We start from the raw sequence: 20,594 nt of genomic DNA, 5'->3' as shown, positions 1-20,594 counted from the left end.
CATGGTGCCCGTTTCTGTGATGTACTTTCCTTAAAAATTAACTAAAACATAAAAACATATTGCATAATCACATAATAAAGATTTATTGTCAATTTGTCAGCCAATTAAGAGGGCTTTCAAAATCACTGCATAAACTTATAAAGAGCATCCCAAATTGAGCGACTTTTTGGTCTATGGCAAGCACCGCAGAAGTGGTTATTGAGGTACAAATGTACCTATGTATTACATTATTACATATATAGTGATTAAATGCTTAAAAATTGTGAAAAATTTTCTAATTGCTTTTTAGCTTAGAAATGTTTCTAAATTTTCGCCAAAAGTCTGGAATAATGGAAAAATAAAGTGAAAATAAAACTGTCCTCCCGAGATGCGCAGAGGCGGCGTGTTGCGGCGACAACAATGCAGAGGTGGATTATTTATGAGTAATTCCATCCCACGACGCAGCATCACAATTGCGGAGGAGTAGAGCGAGAAGAGCTGAAACGCACGCGTATTGTGCGCGCGAGAGAGACGCACATGCAATTGTGCCTCATCATTGTGAGGCGGGTAGCGTGCTGCTGCTTCTGCGAACGCCAAGGCGAGCAAAGGGTGTTTTCTCGCATGCACCGTTGGCCGGGTTTTGTTGCTCGCGAATGTTTTATGGCGGATTAAGCGCGTGTGCTCCCTCGCCCAAACTCGCAACAAAGGCGCGCGGCGTCGCAACAGGACCAGTTTTGGACGCCCACGCATCTCTGCGTTTCGTAACTTGCGAACGCAATTGTTTGTTGCGTAATTAAGAGCGACCGGCCGGAACATTGCTTCTGCAATAGACAGACGTTTTTCATAATCGAATGAATAAAGGTCTGCGTTTTTTTTATCAGCGAGGCTCTCAAGACTCGTTGATCGTGGAAGTGGTTGTCGGAAGACGTGGGAAAAACTTTTCTATTAATTGGAATTGCAAAGACAGAAAAGGTGTTCCTAGAGGTAACTCTTTGAGGTAGAAAAAAATAAACTATCACTATTGGTGAGAAAGAGGAAGTCGGCTTTTTCACATTAGCAAATCAGCTGTTGCAAAATTTTATAAGTTATAGCAAGTTAACCTAAATTAAGCAAGTATATGTATTTAAGTAGTAAGCTTGTAAGTCACTAAACATAATTTTCAATTGTTTCTGGGGAATTTCTTCCTGGACCGGCAAATTCAGGAACTGTAAGCCAAAATCAAAGTCACAATGGCACTGAAACCTCACATGACCAAGGAGTGATCCAATCAAATTTAATATTGCTCCTGCTTCCCATTTTTGTGGGCATAATTTGGTTTAAGTTCGTAAAAACAGGCAATGTTCTATCAAACATAAATCATTTTGTTGATTTAAAGTAATTAATTTAGCCTCGGGTATAGCCAGGCAGATATTTTGAACTTAAATTATATTGAAACCCTTCAGTAAAGAGTTTATTAATAACTGCACTGCCGTGCAATTATCCGCTCTCCTCAAATAGCAGTTAATTTTTAAGTGTTAATGATTTACAATCATTAATTATTTCTAAATTTAGGAGATTTTCTTCTACGCATGTTTTGCGATGATTACACAGTTTGATTTATCGGTTTTCGTTAGTTTTGTTGTCTTTACTTGTCTGTATTTTTTTTTAATTTTTGATATTTCTGAACTATATGCCTTACAAATAAATTAGTCTTGTGTAATAAACAACTGAAACAGAGCCTTCTGATTGTGAGTTTATCTCATGAGACCTAACTTCACGTGTATGAGGTCTTTACTGCAATGACACACTCAATTAAACTAAACAGAACTTTCGATACACTAAAAATGCATCAATTGAAAATAACTCCACTCAAAGTAAAAAAACACAATGAAGGAACGCCAGTGAAGTAAATTGATGTCAGCGAGTTGGTGTCAATGGCCTTTGTTGTCACATTGCGACCCACAACATGCAATTATTGTTTCACGTGTGCGAGTCCACGCGCTTGCTTTTGACACTTCAATTAGGAAATATGCAAACAAGCGACCAGACAAGCTCAACTTGTTAACTCAGACGCTTTATTCAGGGGTATAATGAGGTGGAAAACCTCACCACGAGTGCAAGTTTGGGGTGGACGCTTCACTGTCCCTCACAGGGCTCTTTGTCACGATTCTCGGCCACAGTTTGACACATCAAAGACCATGGCGTGGCTTGGTGCATCTTACAATTTATGAAAAAAAAATCTACTTTGTGCTGACCCTCAACATTTTTTGAAGTGCTTTTAACAGGTGTGATAAACACTTCCTTGACAGCTTCAACGATACAATTTTAATATTCCTGATAGTGAATTGCTGGTTCTGCGAACAAGGAGAGAGTTTTTGTTATCAATACGTTTTTACTGCTTTTCAACAAAATAAAGGGAAAACTGTCGGTCGGTCAAATGAAAAAATTTTAAGTGAAGAAAACTTTAAAAATCGTCAACGGAAAATCAATCGTCCTTAAAAATTGTCGTTTCAAATCCAACTGAGGTATATATAATTCAAATTGGACCTGGATTTTAAAATTAATTAATAATCTAAAAAAACATTTCTATAGGGTAATGAGAAATATCGTGAATCATTATGGTGATATTATAGTGATAGCAAATTCCCAAAATGATTGATTATGAACTTTACAGTCAAACACCAGAAAATAGAGGTCTGTAGTACCGTTTATTTTTAAAAGCCAATAAAGCTATACAAGCCAAGAAATTGTAAGCTTGTAAATTTTATAAAAAAAAATGCACCTTTATTTAATAGATAAACTCACTTGCATGATCAATTTACTAGGAAAAAGGTTTGTTTTCCGATTGCATTATGATTCCTCTACCTGTCCCAAAAAGATAGCTGGATTATTGGCGCATGTTTTACGATTTTGCATGGCAAATGCAATAAAACTTTCCTTTTAGCATTTTGTATCTTGTTCCGCATTATTGTGCATTGTGATGACCTGACCGATAGGTTAACTGTGTCAATTTCCAAGAACGGCTCTATAATATACCTGCAAAATAACATGACTTTAACATATTATCAGAAAATGTCAGGTTTTCGAGTATGTCTCACACGTCGTGTTCCCTGTGCATGGTGTCACTTTATCATATTATAACCCCCCTCAACACATGTGCATATAAATTTCAACACCTTCTGCACTTCGGCCAGACAGACGGCAGACAAGCTTGGCATTGGTGTCTTTTTGTGTTTGCGTTGCTATCAAAACTTTAAAGAAGAGATGGAACTCAAGTACCTCATCTGTCAGCTAGTGTTAGGTGGTAAATAATATTATATATTCTAGCCCCGTCTTATTTAAATTGCATTCGAATTAATAGCCTCGCTTGCTGTGATAGACGCCAAAGCGGTCCCAGAAAAAAATGACGTCGAAACCGTACGTGTATTATTTGCATTCGATATATCCTAGTATGTTTTGCTTTGGCAGACTAAAAAAGTTGGAAAAAACAAACTTCCCGACTGGGCCCTTCAAGTTGGTTCCGCTAACAAAATGACAGATCCTAAGAAGTTTCACGGAAAAGACGTTGCTCTAGATGAATTGGAAAATGACGAGGATGAAGAATTAGTGAGTGATTTTTTTAACTATTCGCTATATGTAGTCATTTTAATCAATTTTCAGAAAAAGAAGGCTCCCAGGAGGAAGATATCAGAAAAATTGAAAAAACACCAGTCTTCCAAGAAGACGATGAAAGTGGACAGGGCTAAAAGATCTGAACAAGAAGTTCCCGTCCAATACAGAGTCGACAGACGTGAAAGCAGAGACATGAAGCTGACTGGTACTGAAAAAACACAAGATTTTAGCATTGATAGTTTGCTTGATGAAGATTCCTATCGCAACGGCGAGGAAATGATGAATGGCGACAAACTGCGATTCCATGGACAATTTGAAGTTAAGAATCATGAAAATGGCGATATGTTTGGATTCAGGATTCCGTTGATGGATGGAAACGGAAATTTTTGGGACGAAGATGAGACTAGTGAAGAGAATGACGCTGACGATGAGTAGTCATTATATTACTGGTGTGCAATGTTCCTGGTTTGAACAATTTTGGTGAATAAAATATATTCAAAACTTTATTTCACAAACATTGAATTTTTTTCTGCATGTCCTGATAACTGATAGAGAATTTATGTTTTGTGAAGAGAAATTTAGAGTCAGGGTTTTACCTGACGATATTACGATCAATATTATTTGTAACGAGGTAATCAATGTAAAATATTTCGGGGAGAGTGGAGGGAAAGTCTCAGGTTATACAACCACCCCTCACGGAGGGGAGCGCTCACACACACACACACACCCGCGACGTCTCTCTCTCTTCTGCTGGCGGCGGACTGGTCAAGTCGGGCCACCTCTCGCTCTCTCCCCTGCTCATCCCTTGGGTGCCGCAGTGTAATACTCTCAGCGCAGTTCACATCAATAAACCGCCATAGGTATGGACTTCAAACCACCGACCCTGTTTTCCTTTCTTGACGAGCTAAATAAGCCGTCGACCCCTCTTTATAATTATGGTTAAGAGAATAATGCTCAGGACTCGTGAGGAATCGGCGCTGCTGACATTTAGTTAATGAAATTTAGAAGACGCTATGAATTCATAAAAATCAGGAGTGATCCGAATTTTTGTGACATTTTAGTAAAAAAAAAGGCAGGAGCGGCATAAGGCTATGAGGGTGTAATCGCTCAGAAGAGAAATCGTGTGAGTTGCCCATAGACAGCAAAGATTAAGCCGGCGAAACGAATCATATAATGAGGGAGGAAGCACGCGCGCTATTATTTACTTGTTGTGAAACAAATACCCCAAGGATGAGGGTATTCGCCGCGGAGGTCACCTATCCTAACAATGAATGTGTTTGTCCCGCCGAATTCTTTAAGCGGAACAAAATGTAGCTAACATGTTTCTCACCACAAAAATTAGTTTTAAAATATGAAACCAAAGTTTACTCGTATAGCAAAATTAAGACAAAAACGAGAGCACAATTAAGGCGGGTTAATAAAAAGAATTAAGTACATAGTTTATTGCTTTTACCTTTAAAAAACACGAATGGTAATTGAAAGTTTCACTGCTTTTTATTGCTGTTTTTTAAACAATTTTCCGTTTTGGCCCATTAGAGTGATGTAAACGCAGACAAAGTCCGAAGAATCATATTTATGTACACATACAAACAACCTGCAAATTTCTTAATTATTGCTGGAAACTGCGAATCCCGCGACACCCTCGATAACAGCGCAGCTCTGTCGCGGCATTGACATTTTGCGCGATTATAAGCGCATAACTCTGTAAGGTAAACCGAGATCCATATTGCTCGCCTTGCCGACTAACGTTATAGCTATTAAACAACACCGTACTTTCCTCGAATGCACGGATTACCAACGGATATAATTACGGATTAATCACAATAATAATCTCGCGACAACAACACCATATGATTCCAGCGTCTCATTGGTTGGCTCATTTTTCCCAGCGACTTTCACCTGGCTTTTTTTAGAATTCTCATTAACAAAATAAATTTCGACTGACCGGATCGAGCACCTTGCGAAAGCGGGCGCTTAACCAATAACCTATTAGGTCATTGGGGGCCGCCAACGTCTTAATTAAATTAGATGGACGTATTCGCAGATCGATCTGATGTAGTATATGTGAGTAGAAAAACTCATTCTCGGTGTCTAATGGCGTTCCTTTGACGTTGAGTTGCACCGCAGTCTCATGAATTACTACAAAGGCTACTAACAAGGTGTTAAACTTTCACTGTGACCCAGACCTTGGTCAGTGCGACTGAAGTAGAAAATCAATCCAGCGCAAGATTGGTGATTTATTTTTATAGCTCTTGAATGATAACCTAGATTGGTCGCTTCTTGCCAGGAGATAAGCATTCTGGAGGCGGCTGGTGTGAGACAATGGAAAGTGCTTGATATCGCGGGGAAATGATAGACTGCATTGCGATTGTGAAACAAGAGCCGTGAATCCAAAAAATCTTTATTATTGTCAAATTTTAAGTGTTTGTTAAGACGATGGTACGTATAGAGAGATAATAAAATTTTATTGCTGTTTTAACTCAAACTAAACATTGGTTCGTTAATTTGCAAATAAGACAGTTATCTTAATTATTATTACGACACTTACGAGAGAACTGAGAACTTGTACGAATGTATAAAAAATGCAACAGCTCCTTTTATCTCTTTTTAAAAATTCTCCGTTTCATTTGGAAGAAGCTTCTTTGAATATGCTATCAGCAGGGCGGTGAATTTTAAACGGTCATAATCTATTTTTAATTTTTCTGACAATGAGCAACCAATCATCATCGGGACATATCAATTAAGTAGTATGAATTTTGCAACATTAAGAAATTATCTGGAAACATCTTTAAGAGTTAAAACAGAATAAAAATGGTTAAGTTCCAAAAAGATCCGCGAAAACTTCATTATTTGCTGCGATTGAAGTAATTATACAGGCTTATTTTTCCAAGAAGATTGAAATCGAGTTGAAATAGTTTTTTGTCCAAGAATTACAAACCGAAAAAATTTTTCCAGTCTTAAAAATATCAAAATCAAAAGTTTCTCTTATATCGGATTTTTGCTTAAGAAATAGAAACTGCAGTTTTAAATGCGCTCCTACAATTAGTTAAAGTGCCATTTTAAACAAAATAAAAAGCTAATAAATTGTGCTTTTATTTATATATAATTATATAGGCTTTGCTGTGCTGATCTAATTGAGCAATTCGATATTCTTTTTCTTTTTCAAATAATATGATTGAATCAAAAAAATTTATTATGTTTTCAGTATTTCCATCATTTTTGGTTTTGTTATCAAAAAATGAGGTAATAAATAAATGTTCAAAGGCTTGAATTTCTTCTGAACAACGACCGCACCTTGTGTAATCGCGGACGTCGCGGAAAATAACGTGCTAGTGCGACGTTGCGATAGCTTGAAAATAATTGCTAGACACTTCTTTCCCTCAAATTAGCGAAGGTCATTGTCTCCCGAGACGCAGGTGCGGTGGACCAAGAATACGAGATCAATTACCGCGAGGAATACAAAAGCCGGTTCTGGGGCAGCGTGCGGAGACGCAAAAGAGCCAAGAATGCAAATGAGCCGCGGCGCGGCGAGGTCCGCCGCGGACGAGATCTCCTGCTTCTGGCCTGACTTCCTCCCTCTCCTCCTCACGACTCCAGCAGCCAGCCGTGGCTGAATGAACGGACATCGCAGCTCGGCTGGATTAGTCGAAGCCCACCTGACGAGCGCATCGCCGACACGAGTGCGTGCCTCCTGGCTGCAGAATTGCGCAATCGCCCACGGCATTGCACTCGTTGCAGCGGATTTGCGTGTGTGTAGTGCGAGTGTTCGCGACTCTTTCGCTCTCGCTGTTGTTTGCCAAACGTGGTGAGTATGAATAGAACAAAACGTGTTTTAATTATTGCAAGTCACACCTATGTTGTTTGAATGTGTTTGGTTATCGCAAAACTAGCTTCTAAATTGTATTGTGCGTTTTTAGACCAATGTATTTTACCAGGGAAAGAGATTTGCTCGTAATTAAAAAAATACTTGAGCTAGGAAAAGCACTTACTCCTTTTTAAATCGCTAAAAACAGCAAAATGATTTTTTTTAAATAGTAATTTTAGTTCCATAACAACACAAAGAGTGTGCAGGATCTGAAAATCTTTCATTTGTTGTTTTAATCTGATCTAGATTTTCAACTTTGTTATCAGTAATAAGTCTAGATTATTGCAACAATGATCTAATTCCAAAATATATTATCATCAAAACAAGTCATCTAATTTATAACGATTGGTTATGAAAATTTTGACATTTTCCTTAAATTAATCGTCCATGTTTCCAATTAACTTTAATATCACGGCTCTATATTAAAATTCGAAACAATATGACCCGTATTGTACTAATATTTGGAAATATAATACCCTTTGGCCATGATGTAAGCATTTCGAGAATATGTTTTGTAGTCAACATGACCGCCTATATTAAAACATGGGTTTCAAGTTGGACTGGATATACCGAATAGTGATTGATGAGTCAGGACTGACCCCAGCACGTTGCTCTCAAACAGAGTGTGAGAAGTTGTCGTAAATATTTTAACACACTCGCTGGGTCAACCATTTTGATCCTTTTTGGGACGAGGCTCGACTTTCTTTTAAGGTGCGATCAAAATAATTATTTTCCATGTGGACTAAAAGTGTTGCTCTAGGAAAGAGTTGATTTATTATTGCTTTTTACGTTTGCATTCCTTCTTCAACGTGTGACCGATATTTAAGTGTCTCCACAAGCCGGATATGTAAATCGAGTGATTCATGTGCTAATAGATTGTGACAAAATTCTTCTTGCAGTGCTTCTATACTCATTCTTTAAAAAAAACTGTACATAATATTTAGATTAATAAGAAGTCGCAATAAATTTATAAACTGGCTCTACTAAAATTGATTATTTATTGCCATATATATATCATTGGAAATGAGCCAATTTTTATTAATTACGGTGAAATATAGAACTAAAATGGCAAAATAAATACTGCGTTGCCTATTTTTAGTCACGGTCTATTTGAAAACAGCCGTGGCTCGTGGAATCAACTATCACTGTACTTGAATGATTGCTGTTGATAAGTATCTAAACTTCTCTTCGGCGCGGTTTTAGTCAATGTTATTTACGATGCCGAAAAGTTAAAAAAAACAAGCTCAAAATCGGAGTTTTTATAAATTTACTTTCTATTATTCAAAGGTATCTTAATAAATCCGTATTAACTATTTTATTATTGTGGTTGAAATTGTAGCTGGGAAGCGAAATAGTGTTTTCTTAATAGTCCAGAAAAGTTGACAACTCTAACGTATGCTGTGAAAATCGATGAAAATGTTATTTTTCAATACAAGTCTGGATAATTATATCCTAATTAGCGACAAAACAACTTGGACCGATCAATTAGAATTCATGTGTGTCATCTGCGAAAAAATAACATTGGAATATGAACTGCTTTCAATTGATTTGTCTCCGTCCTCGGCTTTGCATTGTTTACATAGTTTCTATTGAAGCTTGAGCGCATGTAAATGATATCCATCTGGAACAATACACGGACATAAGCTCGCTGCAGACATTGTATAGCCGTATTATGTCATTGGTTGGGCATACATTGTTTCAAAAGGTGTGAAATTGATTGGAATGCGCGCACGGCCTATCGTTAGGTGGTGACCTTGCAGCTTTAATAGCGTTACGATCGAGCGCAGCAGCTTCTTGCTCTCGCAACCTCGCTATTGAAATGCAATCTACGGTTTAGAAAGAGCAGTAAAATGCATTTCAGACGTTAATCGCAGCTCTGTAAGCCCAGCAAAGTTTTTGCAACACGCCTCGCGGCTGCGTGGGCAATAACTTATTATGCGTCCAACAATATCAATAATTTATGCACACGCTTCAGAGCTGTGTGTGGCACTTGGACTGACAAAGAAATACTCCGCGCACGATGCTAAAATTCCGCGGCCGCTGTTAAAAATTAGTTATTACTCGTGCACGACGACGGTTCCTGTTTCTTTGCTTTAGCCCGTTGGTGCTGCGTTCACGATGAGTGACGGGGGACGTATTCATGAATTTGGACCTTAAAGAATTTTGCCAACAAAAATAGGGCAGAGCAACGTGCCCTGGGTAACAACCGTCGTTTTTTTCATGTCAGCTTTTTTCTAAATATCCGTGAATTTAGCTGGCCGGGCAATTTTCTTTTTGTTTTATAAATAAATTTTAACAAAGACCGACGAACCAGAGCGCCAGAGGCAAAAACATAATGAAACCTTCAGTCTCTCTAACCCACTGTAGTACATCTCTTGACACGTGTGTTCTCTCTGAAAATTTATAATTCACAAAAGCATACTATAATTAATTGGTCATACATTTATTAGTTGTGATTTTTAAAGCGTTTCTTTTCAGCCAAGCGTTTTATGCAAATCCACTAATTTATTATTAGTTGTTCAAAAGACGTAAAAATTAATGTTACGCTCTCGCACAAATTAATCTGGGGATATTTTGTTTGCTCTCATAATTATTACGTTTGCAATCCTCGACTGTATTCCTCCAACTTGTTTGCCTTAAGGGTCACCCTTTCTCACGTGTTATTTTTTATTATTTTGACTTTGACTGTTATGCATTTTTGACTAATAATTTTGAAAGCAACATACATAATAATTAAAGCATAAACTCGGAGAGAATATTTCCTCGAGCAGAGTAATCATCACTAGCTGCTTGTTGGCCCATTAGTATGCTTTACCTTAATTGCATGTTGTGTGTATCTGTGCAAGCACACGCAATTCGTTTTGCTGCTTCTTCTTTTGAGTGAAATACGCCGGGGAAAGATAAGAAAGTTTGTCCCAGTTTGGTTAATTTGACCCTAAATTGCAGCGCAGCGATGGACATGGCGGAGAACGGCAAGTCGGTGACGCCCGGGGCGGATGTCCATCTCCCGATGGGTGAAACACCTGCGGACCAGCAGCATCCTGCTAGTCACTCGGGTATGTATGCGATACCAGATCTCTCTTCGCTGCGCTGACAATGAGTAAGCAGCCAGACGAAATGAAAATAAATTGGAGCACGGTGCCCTGCAAAAAGCGCGTTCAAAACAGACGCCGCTCTTTTTGTTGTTGTGAGAGATTGTATCTCGTCGATATGAAATTCCGGAGAAGGTTTTTGGCTCCAGTGTTTGTTAAATTTCAATTCGACGGATTGTGTTCGACTAAAGAAGCGTGGGTAAATGATCCAGAGCACATAATAAAAATCATTGCTTTTGGCAACAGTCCAGTCATGCAGTCGGAGAGAAATTTATTTTTGACAGCTCTCATGAAGATTTTTCTCGAGTGTTGCTGGAAACTGAATTATCTCGCGACATGTTTTATTTTTACTATTAACATTTAAATGCAAAGAGCGATCGAATAAAGGCAATCAAGATCTGGATTGTGCGTTTCAACAGGTTTGCAGACTGAAACTCCCCAAGGCCGTCTTTCTTGGATTGATCAGACCGCTCGGAGACTTTCAGAACGATTCGACAGAGGTATTTTTGGAATTTGCGATAAAAAGTGGCATGATGGGTGCAAACGACGCACGGTTGAAAGTTGTTTCATGAAACTAATTGCATGGTGGAAGGACGTGGTTGATAAAACTTGGAAAGTGCGTCAAAGTGTGAAATTCCACTTTTCCGTCCAACTTTAAGGATGGAATTTAATTGCTTTGTTCGCAATACACTCCAGTTAATAACACGCGCATGAGTTTAATATCATAACTTGCACAAGACTAAACAATTTTAATTCCTTAACTTTATAACGTGATTCATTGTTACTCGCCCTGGAGGTGGTAATAAACACCATGTTGTATGTTTTAGATCAAATATGAAACTGCAATTTTAAAACGAAAATCTAATGATCGCAAATAAAATTTAAAATCATGTAAAAGTTCAGCACTGCCGATCCAAGATATTATCTTCTTTAATTGGTTGTACAGGATGCGAGGTCCATCTTAAATATTTTATTTAGGTTTTCATTAAAAAATTTTGTGGTTAATTAACAAATTAATACGTACAGCTCTAAAATATTTCTCATTTAATAATTTTTCCTTTTACACTATTAAATACAGATTTTATTTTTTACTTATAACTAAGGAGTAACCCCTTGGGGGCTAGTGAAGAAGAGCATTAAATAAAGCGTGAATACAAAAGATGCGTGAAGTAATTATAGTTGAGCCTCTAGAAAACCAATAGAGCCCGTGTATTGGGGTGTGTGTAATTTATTAAATTTTGTAATAATTATTTTATGCTAAATTGTGTATTTGCTAATGATGAAACAATTATTTAACAATGTGACGACATGATATTTGTATATACAAGACAGTTAGAAGAATTCCTAGGAGTATTTGTTAGCATATTTCCTCGCTACAACTGCATGTATTTTCTAAAGCCCAATATGGAAGATAATTCAACTTGAAATGTGACAATGAAGCATTTAGTGCCAATCTGATTTCTCGTGGCACAATGGCCCTGGAGTACAGTTGATTTTTAACAAGGATCAAACTGCCTTTGCGTCTCTTTCTCCTTGCATTATTTAACGACCGGTCTGATTGCGTCGAACCTATAATTTTCGTTGGCTGACTATAGGTTTAATATTTTTAGTGCCAAGATTATTCACAGAGATCTGAAATCTGAAAAACAAATAAGCGACCCCCCGCAGCGTAATCTTATTTGCATGCTCATAAACCCAATAGCTGTAAGCTTAGCCCAGAAAAACAAAGAGAGATCTCCTCGAGATAATTAATTTAATATTGATTGACGCTGATAAGCGTGCCGAAGATTATTATTTGAATTTAATTAATCACCATGTCGTGTGTAAGCCAAGTTTGCTGTTCTGCAGAGCTCATAATAAAAGCCAGGCAAACAAGCGGCGCTATAATCCGTTGTACCTCTCTCTGATCCTCATCTCTGCGTGATTTGAGCAAACACGCTTTTGATAGTGTTGCCGCGCGGCAAGATGATTTACCGCCAGCCACACTTAAACGCATTCGCTACTGCAAATTAATTGCTCTGACAAAACAGAAAATGGGGGTCACCTCGCAGAATGACTGCTTTCCCGCACCTTTTAATTATTAATGACCGACTTGAAGAATCCCCTTAATGGTCGATTTAATGGATTCATAAACACCGCTTGTTGCTTTTTAACTAATTCAGCTATATTAGTTGAGGTTGCTGACGTTGATTCACGTTGATTTTAGAGCTCGGCGGCCCGTGGCTGAAGATACGCTACCTAGTTGTATTCTGCTGCTTTTTGGCGAACGCCATCAGCTACATGATGCGTGTCAATTTGTCGGTGGCCATCGTGGCCATGACCAGCACAGACGGGCCTGAAGACGTTCCTGTGAGCCACCTCATTTGACATTTTCAAAATTATTATATTAATTAATATGTATTAATGATGAAACACCCATTATATCTGAGAATGTATAATCTGTTTTATTTAAATTTAATTTTCTCAGATAAAAAATTGCCTTGCATATATAGCACCTGCTTCTTAATCTTTACAGCATTGAAGGTTTTCATTACAATACTAGAAGAATATTTGACATTTTATCCATCAAATTACTTGAAAATAATAGAGTAAAAATACAAAAAATTACACAAAAAACAATAATTTAAATTTCAGAATTTAAAATGTGAAATTTTGTTTTTTTAGCACTACGATTGGGATGAATCTATTCGCGGCACAATCCTAAGTTCCTTTTTCTGGGGTTACATAGTAACCCAAGTTCCCTCGGGGTATGTGGCCGCCAGGTACAGCGCTACGAAACTGCTCTTCTGCATGATGCTGGTTGCCACAGCGGCCACTCTGCTGTTCCCGACGGCCGCTGACTTGGGCTGGGAGACTGCCTGCGTAGCCAGAGTCATATTGGGACTTGCCCAGGTGATAAAATTTGTACAGTTTTAATTTAAAGAAATCTCAACATAATATTAATTTAACGATTTTTTTTCTTTGGAACAAAACTATAACTTAACATTGATTGACAGTTGTTGTGAAGTTACAACAACAGGTTTTATTTAAATTAAGTCATTCACGCTTGATGCTAGCATAAAAGTAAAAGCGAAGAAATCAAGATCACAATCTTTTCGTTATTTAGACCATGCAAAGAGTTGAATTATTAACAGAGTTGTCGGACAGGGCTCCCTACTTCCGTGCTGTCACGCCCTGTTGGCCAAATGGTCACCGCCCGGTGAGAGAGGAAGAATGTCTGTCTACGCATACACAGGTATAACGATAATGACGCTTATTAACGCCAATAATATGATGCAATAGTTGCTAACTTCAATTTAGCGCCGCGCGCGCGTGTGTGGAGAGTGATGTATTATTTGCTATGGGGCTCAATTATATGCACCTAAGCTGCAGCTCTCACAGTGCATGCACAATATTGCGTTTTTATTGAACTTCTATAATTACACCACAGATCGTTCACACACGTTCTGCTTTGCATTGCGATGTGAGGCAACAATTATGTCCATCGTAAACGCAACTTTGAAAGCATAATGGTGCGATAAAGGTAAATCCGCCTTCATTGAGTGGTGCGGTTTAACTCCTTCACTCCCAATAGTAATGGAATTATTTGTAAATGGAAAGCCCCAAGTGAAGCGTAAATACTAAATTATTTCAAGATTAAATCATGATCAACATCACTGATAGAACTAGGAGTTTCTTCCCCGTATTTCGTATTTTTTTCTTTCAATCTGATGTGAATGTATTAAACTGAGAAAGTCTCTATTACAATATTTTTCAATATTTGTTGCCTGAAAAGGTCAGCCCTTTGGTAACGTGGTGGCCCTGTCTTGCTCGGGCTTAATCGCCGCCTCGGCCGGTTGGCCGTGGGTTTTTTACGCCACTGGCGCCATCGGCCTCTTCACGTCCGTCCTGTTTATCCTTCTGGCCGCCGACTCCCCCGCGGTGCACAAATTGGCCTCGCGGGACGAGCGGGAGTACATCGAAACAAGCATTGGAATCAATACCGTTGCTGACAACACGCAGGTAATATTATAATTATGGAGGTAAAAAAGAAGGCAGCAATTCAGAATAGGAAATGAGAGGCAAATTAATTAATCAATTTGTTAATGTGTAACAAGATTTCATTGGTTAAAGCGGTTCAAGAAAAAAAAATGATAATACGAATTCAATTGATTAAATACGGTCATTCATTGAAGACTAAATAGGGCTACTGTTAAAATAAATTTTGAACACTAATTTTTGCTTTAGCGATTGCGAACGCCATGGAAGGCGATACTGACGTCAGTTCCTATGTGGGCTTTAATCATCGTGCACTGCGGTCAAAACTGGGGCTTCTGGACCCTGCTGACTGAGATTCCCTCCTATATGGATGGCGTGCTCGGATTTGACCTTAAACAGGTAATGTGCTCACGACACGATCGACTTTTCCTTTCTGAAGAGCCACTTCATAATTTTTCGCATCGACTAGAACGGTCTGCTGTCCGCCCTGCCCTACTTGGGTCTGTGGATCTTTGGACTCATTATAAGCTGGGTGTCGGACCATTTTCTCAAGAAAAATTGCTACAGTATCGGCACCTCGAGAAAAATCGGAAACAGCATCGGTGAGTGCGGCAAAACGGCTTCCTATTCGACGAGGAAACAACAAATAACCATTTTTATTGCAGCTCATTATGGTGGTGCTGTAATGCTGATTATTTTGGGCTTCATGAGTGCCTCCCAAACTGCCGCGGTCAGCGTTTTAGTCGTGGCAGTTGCGCTTAACGCTGGCACAATGGTTGGATATCAGGTGAGACTGTTTCCGGCGTGTAATGTAATATGTAATTTATTCCAGTAAGGAACAAAATTAAATAAATAGCTAGAACCAGTAAAAAAATATTAAATATGAATTAATATCTCAATTTTGGGAGAAAATTAAATAAAATCTTTAAACGGAATAGCAATCATCCCTTAATGCATTTTTTCATTCAAGGTGAACCATATCGATTTGTCTCCGAACTTTGCCAGCACAATGATGGGCATCACAAATTGCCTGGGAAATATCATGAGCATTCTAGGTCCCCTCGTGGTCGGCTTCATCGTCACCGACAAGGTAGTGAAACGGGAACAAAAAGAGCAGAACGCGTGATAATGAGCTTTTCCACAGCACTCCGGTGAGCAATGGCGCACCGTGTGGCTCATTTCAGCCGCGATCTACGTTGTCGCCAACACCGTTTTTGTCATCTTCGGCAGTGGAGAAACTCAGCCGTGGAATAGTCCCGACTACAAGAGAACCAAGGCTTCCTCTGTCCAAGGTAAGCGTTTCCCAAGTGGTAAATTGATTTCAAATGATCCATTTTCCTCCTTTGCAGATTCAAGCAGCGATCGATCCTCGTCGCCACAGCCGGCAGAAAAATTATAATCTGTCAAATAGCACTCTAGAAAAGACTGAGAGTTTGAATGAGCAAAACGCTTGCTTTCTCCTGGGACAAGCACTCTCTGATGGAAGAAATGGAGGGAATAGTGCTGCCTACATGTTCAAAAATTTATGATTCCTTGTAAATTTATAAATCAACTTCTTATTATTTAGTCAAAAATGTCGAATAATATGAGAATTCGATATAACTTTTGTATGGTAATTAAACCTAGAGTACTAAAAAGTTATAAATAAAACTCATTTTATTTTACAAAATAGCTAAATTTATTGAGAAAAGATTCACAAGTTTCACGCAACCAAAGCAAGAATCCGGCAAAAAAAACATAACCGTTTGAAACTTTCGTGGTATTCCAAATAATCTGTGTAAGCTCTGGAATGGAATAAAGCAAAACAGGCTCTTTGGATACTCAAATAAGCAATTTAGGTTCAAAACAATTGTGAGATTAATAAAACTGGCAGCTATATTCACTTTTGCGTCCAGCCTAATAAAATACCATAATCTTGTAAAATTTTTAAAACACTTAGCAACAGTCACATAGAGATAAGTAAATAATTTTTTATTTTGAGGAATAATCAATAATGCGAGATTAAAACACTGGAAGTCTCAAAGTGTCTGACAATCAGATTAAAAATTGTGAGAAGCTCTCTTACATATTTCTTCGTAAAACATGATTCTCAAGCGCATCATTACTGTACCAGCACATGAACAATAGAGCGGAATTAAAAGTATATTAGTCGTGTATAAGAGCTAATAACATTATAATAAAGTTGGAATGTCGCAGTGTCTGTTTTCCTGTTAACCAAAAATCGATAACATTAGTATGTATCCATGTGTGTGTATATATAACTTGCGAAATGGACCACTTAAAGTTTATTAAATATTTTCTGTATCTCATCATATTAACACTTAGACTAGCAGGATATCTTGAACGAAAATGTTTTTTCCCTCATCAAAAATCGATTAGATCTTCTTTTTGATAAGCAAACAACATGCATCTGGATCATTAGCGAAAATGGTTTTGGGCAAAGCTTGGTAAGGAGTGGCATGAAGAATGGCACAAAACTAGGATGACAGAAATCACTTGCGTTCAAAGAAATTTGAATGTCTGGAAGACGGGCAAGGGATACTTGAACTCAGGGAAGACGTCGAGGGTTAAAAGGGCTTGACAAGACATTCAGGCTCAAAAACTAACAAGTTTATGACGTAGAAAAATTATTTGACAGACTTTAGGCCTTTGAAGAGAGTTGTTGTTAATTTTTTCTTTCATTCATTATCAACGTCAGTAATAGTATATCCTTATTTCATTAATAATTACTTTATATTAGTGGAGAATTTTTTCCTTTTACTAAAACATCAACAATTATAATAATTTCCGAGTATTCTTTTACTGTGACTTAACAATATATTATACTGAAGGTCCTTCTCTCGCATTTTGCACCTGTATTTGCACCAGTCCTGCATCTAAACTCGGGTTGGAATCGAATTTTGTACTCGCTATAATCCAACCCATCTATGGAAATAATTTGATATAATTATCGACAAACAAAGCGCCACAAAAAGGGTTTACGAAGACCAGCATGAGGAAATCTTTGCTTTCAACTTTGACCTAAATGCAAATCTGAAATGCATTTTTTGCTGATCAATTTTCTCAAGGGATCCCACATTTCATAATATGCTGCAACGCATATTTCTATTTCCAAATTAGAGTATCGAATGACTTACGAAGAGAAGGAGTAAAATCATAGTTCGCGTATTTAAGATAGGGAAAAAAACTCTAATTTGAAAAACACAATCAGCATCATAAGATAGATTTGTTCCCTTTTTCATTGTGAATTCACCACTCGAAAGGAAAATTTATCAAAAAGCTCTTGATAGGCTTATGAAAATTGAACTAAATGAATAGGTGATTGAACTAGAAAAACCGGGAAAACATTGAAATATTGCTTAATATTCGGTTCATTACTGACTGTGACAAATGACATTACTTACATCAATTTCTCTAATTACTACAAGTAGTGAGAAATTTGGCAATTGAAATTGTCAGTGTGAGTGTGTGTGTGTGTCATGTGAGTGATATAACTTTTGTGTTCGTAGCACTGCAGTTGTCTATGAGTGTGTGGAGTATATAATTAATTGTCTTGATCTTTACACACATTGTTGAAAGACGTATGGAAATTGTTTACAATAATACAACACGCAGCTCGCTTTTTTATAATGCAAATTTAAAGTCGCAACCCTAAAACTTAGCCCCTCTGTGCGCACATAAACAGAGAAAAATCAGTGTTTTAATTTTTCGAGCAATTTCCTTCTTTCATCGGTGTTTTGAATAATTATATTTAGTTAGTTAGTTATAGTAGGTTAACTACGACAAGATTTTTTTAATAAGAAAGTAGCAAACAGTTCATTCCTCACATTTCAGGCCTTGTTAGCAGTATGTTGATTATTAATACATAAGTAATAATTGAATTACAAAACTGGAAAATGGACATGCATCTCTTTTCTTGGTGATAATTTAAACATTTTCAAATCGCACATTAAAAACACCCAATCAAGTTAAAACCTTGTAAACCGCAACCGAGCGCGGAAAACTCGTTTAGTGGTGGATTTAACAAAATCGCAATTTTCCTCGCAAGGTTACATGGACGTTGACGTTCTCGAAGCATGACTCGTTTTTCAATATTGATACCAATCAGTGGAAACACATCTGCTAGTCACTTGTAAATTAAATGTGTGTGTGTGTGTGTGTGAGTGTGTGCAGAACCAGTTTCTGGATTAAATAAAACACTTAAAATTAAAAGATAATACTGAACGCGTGTTTTTTAAACAAAAAATATCCTAACTTGCAGTTTTAGGTAAAGATTTATAGGCCCAGTCACTAAATCAATCATTCTAAGCAGACGAGCTAGAAAACCTTACAGCCTGGCCAACGTTTTAGGCACGGGGCCAGAGATTGTTGGGAATTTTAGTTTCACACAGACTCATGATAGGCCATAATGGTGCAACAATATCAAGGGCTACTCAAAGGGAAGAGACTGATGCTCTAACTAGTACACCTTTGTAAAACGTGTGTGTTTGTTTGTGAAATAATATTCACAGCCAGATTGATTACATTTTACTGGCCTCTCGTCCTTTTTCCTCTCACGTTCTCAAGGAGGCATTCTTCGTGTTTAACATGTACTTTGCTCAGCAATCTGAATGCCTACCTTGGTGCAGAATAGCAAATCAATTGTATGAAACTACCCAAAATGATAACAAGTTTCAGTGAGCAAAAGTAGTTTAGTTCCTCTAAATTGGTAAGTCTCTTGAATATGAACATCAGAGAGAGGATGGGGAATAGAGGCAAAAGTGGTTCCTTGAAACTTCATCCCGCAGTGAAATATAATTATCGTTTCTCTCATCTAGAATGCTAAATTTGCTCTGTTATTGAAACCCACTCTCTGTAAATAGATTTCGTTATTGCCACCTTTCAACTACTCGTCATGATAATCAATCGGAATTCACTCATGTATAGCCTATTAGTAGAGCAGAATCACATCAAGGTATTTGAATCAACTTTCTTACATTTTGTCACTGCTGTTTCTCTTTCACCTTGCAAATATTGAAGATGAAATCAGCTCAAGTGTCTCGTTCATAAGTAGTCGGAAGTTTGTAAAAATTATAGCATTCTCCTCTTTAATAGAATCCTCTTGTCTACGCTTGCTCCTGGTGAGGAAATTGATGGAGTTTGTTTGAATAGTCGGTATTGAATTAGGTGAAGACTGATGAACACTCAAATTTCCTTTTAAAACTAGCTAAAGAGGGCGCCTATCAAGTGTGGCCCGTTACAATATTTACTCTTCGCAAGATTAGCCTCTCAAAAATTCAGGTGTAATGTGTGTATACATGTTTCTCAATATTGAATGTAGAATCAGTGTGTGATGCAAATTTATAATGTGATTTTTCAATTTGTTGAATATCGTTAATTATGTACTCAGGCTGGGGAGGTAGGGCAAGGGAGTACAAGAAATTATTGCGGCTTTTTCTTACGCAACTTCTTAGATATGCTGGACAAACTCAGGGTTCAGGAAGGAGAAGCCCATGAACTCAGTCTGGTCCAGATTCATCATGAAGAGCTTGTCAGTAGGTGTCAGATCTGTCTTCTCCGAAGTGAACTGCTTGTCAAAGTTACTAACGTCCTTGCGATGTTTCTGAGAAAGATTTTAAATTTTAATACTATATCCTACCAACTTATAATATTTTGTTTTACATTATGATTAATTTTGAATAATATAAGCAAATATTATTATATAGAGGACATTCCTAACGTAAAAATCTTTTACTTTTATCATCGGTAGTATATTTCAGTTTCATTGATCTCAATCTGATTTCAGTTAGGTCCTCCAGCTTTAGTTATAAACCATACACTCCCATATACATAATTTTTGAAGTTGCCTAAACCAGGTCATGGTGAATACATCCAAAATTTTACCAGCAAGAACAAGTCCATTATTATTTATTTTCTTTAAATTCATTTTGCAATTCTGTGTTACTGTGCAAATTATAATGATTGCTCTCATCATGTAACTCTAACAAACTGTTTTCAGAGGTCAGATTTAGGCCAAGTATTGTCGGTTTATGTCCTTTTGAAGTGCAGAGTGGAACAATGTTCAGTCCACATATATTTTTTACTGCTGT

General features: G+C 37.6%; 3 protein-coding genes across 15 annotated transcripts in view; 2 read left to right on the top strand and 1 right to left on the bottom strand.

Annotated features, from left to right (window-relative positions):
- The first annotated feature begins 3,130 nt into the window (after window positions 1-3,130).
- LOC135942803 (uncharacterized) lies at window positions 3,131-4,085 on the top strand. Of its 2 annotated transcripts, none has more exons than XM_065489122.1 (4): window positions 3,131-3,259; window positions 3,320-3,375; window positions 3,427-3,564; window positions 3,619-4,085. In XM_065489122.1, exons 1-4 carry the CDS (start codon window positions 3,223-3,225, stop codon window positions 4,003-4,005), a joined length of 618 nt encoding a protein of 205 aa, XP_065345194.1. In that variant the 5' UTR covers window positions 3,131-3,222; the 3' UTR covers window positions 4,006-4,085. The 2 variants fall into 2 exon arrangements, with proteins under 2 accessions (XP_065345194.1, XP_065345193.1); XM_065489121.1 differs by having other exon boundaries at window positions 3,153-3,262.
- Window positions 4,086-7,169: 3,084 nt separating this feature from the next.
- LOC135941766 (putative inorganic phosphate cotransporter) lies at window positions 7,170-16,176 on the top strand. Of its 2 annotated transcripts, XM_065487482.1 has the most exons (13): window positions 7,170-7,375; window positions 10,382-10,491; window positions 10,947-11,027; window positions 12,734-12,876; window positions 13,192-13,419; window positions 13,675-13,762; window positions 14,303-14,529; window positions 14,755-14,904; window positions 14,975-15,107; window positions 15,171-15,292; window positions 15,476-15,595; window positions 15,650-15,797; window positions 15,855-16,176. In XM_065487482.1, exons 1-13 carry the CDS (start codon window positions 7,185-7,187, stop codon window positions 15,902-15,904), a joined length of 1,791 nt encoding a protein of 596 aa, XP_065343554.1. In that variant the 5' UTR covers window positions 7,170-7,184; the 3' UTR covers window positions 15,905-16,176. The 2 variants fall into 2 exon arrangements, with proteins under 2 accessions (XP_065343554.1, XP_065343555.1); XM_065487483.1 differs by lacking the exon at window positions 10,947-11,027.
- A 279-nt stretch (window positions 16,177-16,455) lies between these two features.
- LOC135941764 (protein kinase C, brain isozyme-like) overlaps window positions 16,456-20,594 on the bottom strand; it is a 28,631-nt gene continuing 24,492 nt past the window's right edge. For all 11 annotated transcript variants that reach the window (XM_065487474.1, XM_065487472.1, XM_065487480.1 and 8 more), the window contains one exon: window positions 16,456-20,107. In XM_065487474.1, coding sequence (XP_065343546.1) covers window positions 19,955-20,107 — 153 coding nt within the window. In that variant the 3' untranslated portion in view covers window positions 16,456-19,954. The remainder of the gene's footprint in view (window positions 20,108-20,594) is intronic.

This window comes from Cloeon dipterum, chromosome 4 (genome assembly GCF_949628265.1).
Source record: "Cloeon dipterum chromosome 4, ieCloDipt1.1, whole genome shotgun sequence".
Lineage (NCBI taxonomy): Eukaryota > Metazoa > Arthropoda > Insecta > Ephemeroptera > Baetidae > Cloeon > Cloeon dipterum.
The sequence above is the reverse complement of the archived record's forward strand: the minus strand, read 5'-3'. Positions and strand labels throughout refer to the sequence as shown.